This window comes from Triticum aestivum, chromosome 2A (assembly GCF_018294505.1).
Source record: "Triticum aestivum cultivar Chinese Spring chromosome 2A, IWGSC CS RefSeq v2.1, whole genome shotgun sequence".
NCBI classification, from domain to species: Eukaryota; Viridiplantae; Streptophyta; class Magnoliopsida; order Poales; family Poaceae; genus Triticum; species Triticum aestivum.
Genome location: NC_057797.1, coordinates 749,414,428 through 749,418,184, shown reverse-complemented (window position 1 = coordinate 749,418,184; position 3,757 = coordinate 749,414,428). Strand labels below are relative to the sequence as shown.

Sequence of the window (3,757 nt, the reverse complement as noted above, 5' to 3'; positions counted from 1 at the left end):
TCAATATGTGTTCTAGAAAAGTTTAGTATACATTAAAAAATCACCGTATAATAGAAAAAAGGTATAGTGCCTATTAAAAAATGGTCATTGTATAATTTTAAAAGTTCATCATATATTAATGTATATAGCAGAATTGTCCATCATACATTATGTAAAATGTCCCTTCCATATTTAGAAAATGTAAATCGTATATTTAAAAAGTTTAGTGTGTATTTGAAAAAAATGTTCACCGTAAATTGATAAACATTTTACTATATATTGCAAAACCTACATTAAAAAATAAACGTGCATAGATAAAAAACAGAAGAAAACACAAAATCTAAAAAAAATAGAAAATGAAAAAACACGAAAACAAACCCGAAACGAAAAACCACACACACAAAAAAACAGAAAAAAAGGAAACAGCCGGAAAAGGCCGGCCTGTCTGGAAGCTGGCTTTAGCGTTTGGGCCTGCGCAGCAGCCCATGCAGTCGCTCGCTCGGCCGCGGGCTGGTCCGTTCGTTCCGCCGCCGCACACACGGCGCACACGGAGAATTCGCGAGTGGAAACGCTTCCGTCCCGTAGCAGACACGGCGCACACGGCCGGTAGACAGCGAAACCACCCTCCTCCCGGTCCCGGCGCCGGCGGCCGGCGAAACACCATCTCGGTGCGGGTCTGCAGAGAGGCGACGAGACGGGGGCGGCATGGCATCGGATGTGCGACCGCTGCACATCGTCCAGATGAGAACCGTCTCTTCCTTTTCTCGAATATATGTAATAAGCCAGTACTACATTCTGCAATCCCTGTCTGTATATATATTTACCTGAGGCCTCTTCTGCCTTTGGTCCCTTGTATGTACTGGTACGCTAGTACATAAGAGGATAAGAACAATGGTGGATGTCCATGTTGTGCAAGAGACCCCACTAGGCCATTTTTACAGATGTCATTAGTATGTTTTCCCAACTCTGGTGCCAATATATGGACCGAATGAAGCATGGATCTGAACCTTCGATTGGTCTTGTCTGCAATGCTTTTTTTTACTGAAACCAAACTGCATTCTGTAGCCCAATGATGCATATAAGCGTGAAACTATTGTTTTGTTTTATTGGCTACATCATGGGATTTTGGAACCAAACCAGATACTGGCCGGGCTGTGTTGCCAAATGTCTGGCAAGCCATTTGGCTCAAACCAAATCCCATAAAAATTTGGTAGGGCTAGCTGGGCTCAAACCAAATCCCATAAAAATTTGGTAGGGCTAGCTGGGCTCAAACCAAACAGTGGGTTCTGCCTTCGATTTGGTCGCTGCCCTTGTAATTTCATACTGGTATATTTCAAGCCCTTTTGATTAACTTGCGTTGAAAAGTGCAGCAACAATTTCTATTCACCTGGTGATCGCACGAATGGTTCAACAAAGTACCGCTCGGTACTAGCGCTACATGCAAAAGGTGCGTCGTCGGTCGTCCACGGGCCACGGCACTGGAGTGAAGTACTGCGACTGCGTGCTACACACCGGGGCCTTTTGGACTTTGCATCTTTGACATATTCTCTTTTTCCCCAAAGGTAAAAAAGTCTAGCGGTATGTTCTCTTTTCGGGGCGGTTAGATTCGTCGTCTCATTGCCTTTTTTTTTATCAGGGCATGCCCATGCACTGGTCAGTACACTTTGTTACGGCTGCCTGATGAGTGATCTGATGACCCTGCCGACTGCAATGCCTTTACATCTGGGCTGGCTCTAAAGCTGCACGTAGCGCACTAGCTACTCTAGTTAGATGGTACTCCATCATGTTACTACCTTGCTTAAGATTTCTCTTGCAATAACCTACTCCTACTAGTATGATTTCCGTTGGAATCGGATGATCTAGCGGTCTCCTCAAATGGCCGGCATGCAAACAAGTCGACCAGGAGTCAAATAAAACAAAATGAACAGACACTCATACGCAATGCACCCAGCGATGATATAGTTTTCTCTTCCTCTTTTTCCATACCACCTGAGAAACAGACCGACTGACTACTGTAGGGTGTAGCTAACAGCCAACTTTAGCAGTCAAGTTCAGGTTTGCACTTTGCACTTGCAAAAACACAGGCAAAACATACCAACAGAGTATAGAAGAACAGTACCAACACAGAGTTTCTTACTGAAATACGAGACCACCGACACGGGACAGCACATCACTCGAGCAACAGACAAAAAGGCTGTAGCAGTTAACTACCAACGTCAGCAGATAAGTTGAGCAGGTTTCAATCAGCTTACAGAACACAGACTGCAGCAAGAGCTGTGCTAACACAGTAACACACAGTAGTTCTTACTCTTAATCTTATGGCAAGATGTGATCAGTCAAAGTCTACGTGAAGAACGTCAGCACTTAATCTCTTGATTATCCAGACACTTTGCTATACACACAAACAAACAACCAAAGGTCACCTGCTTTCCCAAGTTGACAGCCTGCGAGATTGAGACGACGTACGTACGTACGTGCTCCATTGCTGCCGCAGATGCGTACGTAGTGCTAGCAAGGCTGAACGCTAGTTGTGGCTTCCTCCACCGCCGCCGCGCCCTTCCCTCGGGTTGCCGGGCGGCCGCGGCCTCCTCACCGCCCACATGCTCACGATCATCTCCCGCACGTAGAACCCCTGCAGAAATCGCGTACGTGCGTGGCCAAGAGCTTCGTCGTCAACTATGGAGAATAATCCGGAAATGAGAAATGCTTGCAAAAAAACTTGGAAACTACTTACTCTGTCAGTGGTCTTGGAGCTGGAGATCTCCCTGGTCCTGACGCCCGCCGCCTCGCCTGCTTCTTCCCGTGACGAGTTAAGGGACGCGGCAGGAGCGGCGCTCGGCCTTGTGCCGCCGCCGCCGAACCAGTCGGCCATGCCCATGCACCAGGCGTAGGCACGGACGAGGTACCGCAGCAGCAGCGAGCACGGGTGCACGAAGAGCGACGGCGACTCTTCGCTGGAGCTCCTCTCCGTCTCCTTGTCCTTGTCCTCCGCCGCCTCCTCCTTGCGCTGGTCGGTGAGCTCTTCAAACTTGTCCACCTCCACCTCCACCACCGCCCCCGCCTTGCGCTGGTCCGTCAGCTCTTCAGACTTGTCCACCTCCGCCACCACCACCGCAACCGCCACCGCCTCCGCCTTGTGCTGCTCCGTCAGCCCGTCAGGCTTGTCCTCCTTGCGCTGATCCGTTGGCTCTTTGAGGTTGTCTCCCTCCTCCCGCTCCTCCTCCTCCTTGCGCTGATCCGTCGGCTCTTCAGGCTTGCCCGCGTCCGCGTCCGCCTCCTCCTCCTTGCGCTGATCCGTTGGCTCTCCCTCCACATCCACCTCCAGCTCCTGGTGCTGGTCCATTGCTCCTCCGCTCCGCTTCTTCCCAGGCGCGCCGCTCAACGGGGTTGGGGGCTTCTGGATGGGTTGGGAGGTGTTTGTGTGCGGTGTGGTCTACTGTTTCGCTTTCTTCAACTTTATTCTCCAATCTTTTTCCTTGAGGAGAGGATGGATTGGGTGCCGTCGATGCGTTCGAGGGCAGTAACTCCCCTCTGTCGCCGATTCATTTCAGACAGGCCCCTATTTATTGCCATGGAACTCGAGCAGGTGAGGCGAGGCGAGGCTGGGATTTATCTTGTCTTCCAGGAATGCCCCCCGAGGGTTTGAACCAGTTTCGTAGACTGGATTTATGTCAATGCGACTCCACCGTGTGCCGGACCGGAGGGAGTGGTGAGCTGGGCATGGCGCATGGGAGACCGGGAGGAGGCCAGGCCAGCCACCACCTGCTGCCGCACCACG

General features: G+C 50.4%; 1 protein-coding gene across 1 annotated transcript; it reads right to left on the bottom strand.

The window, feature by feature from the left end:
* Window positions 1–2,084: 2,084 nt before the first annotated feature.
* Window positions 2,085–3,524, bottom strand: LOC123186410 (cilia- and flagella-associated protein 251). The gene is made up of 2 exons (XM_044598178.1): window positions 2,714–3,524; window positions 2,085–2,611 (listed from the first exon to the last, which is right to left on the bottom strand). Exons 1-2 carry the CDS (start codon window positions 3,320–3,322, stop codon window positions 2,504–2,506), a joined length of 717 nt encoding a protein of 238 aa, XP_044454113.1. The 5' UTR covers window positions 3,323–3,524; the 3' UTR covers window positions 2,085–2,503.
* Between the last annotated feature and the right edge of the window lie 233 nt (window positions 3,525–3,757).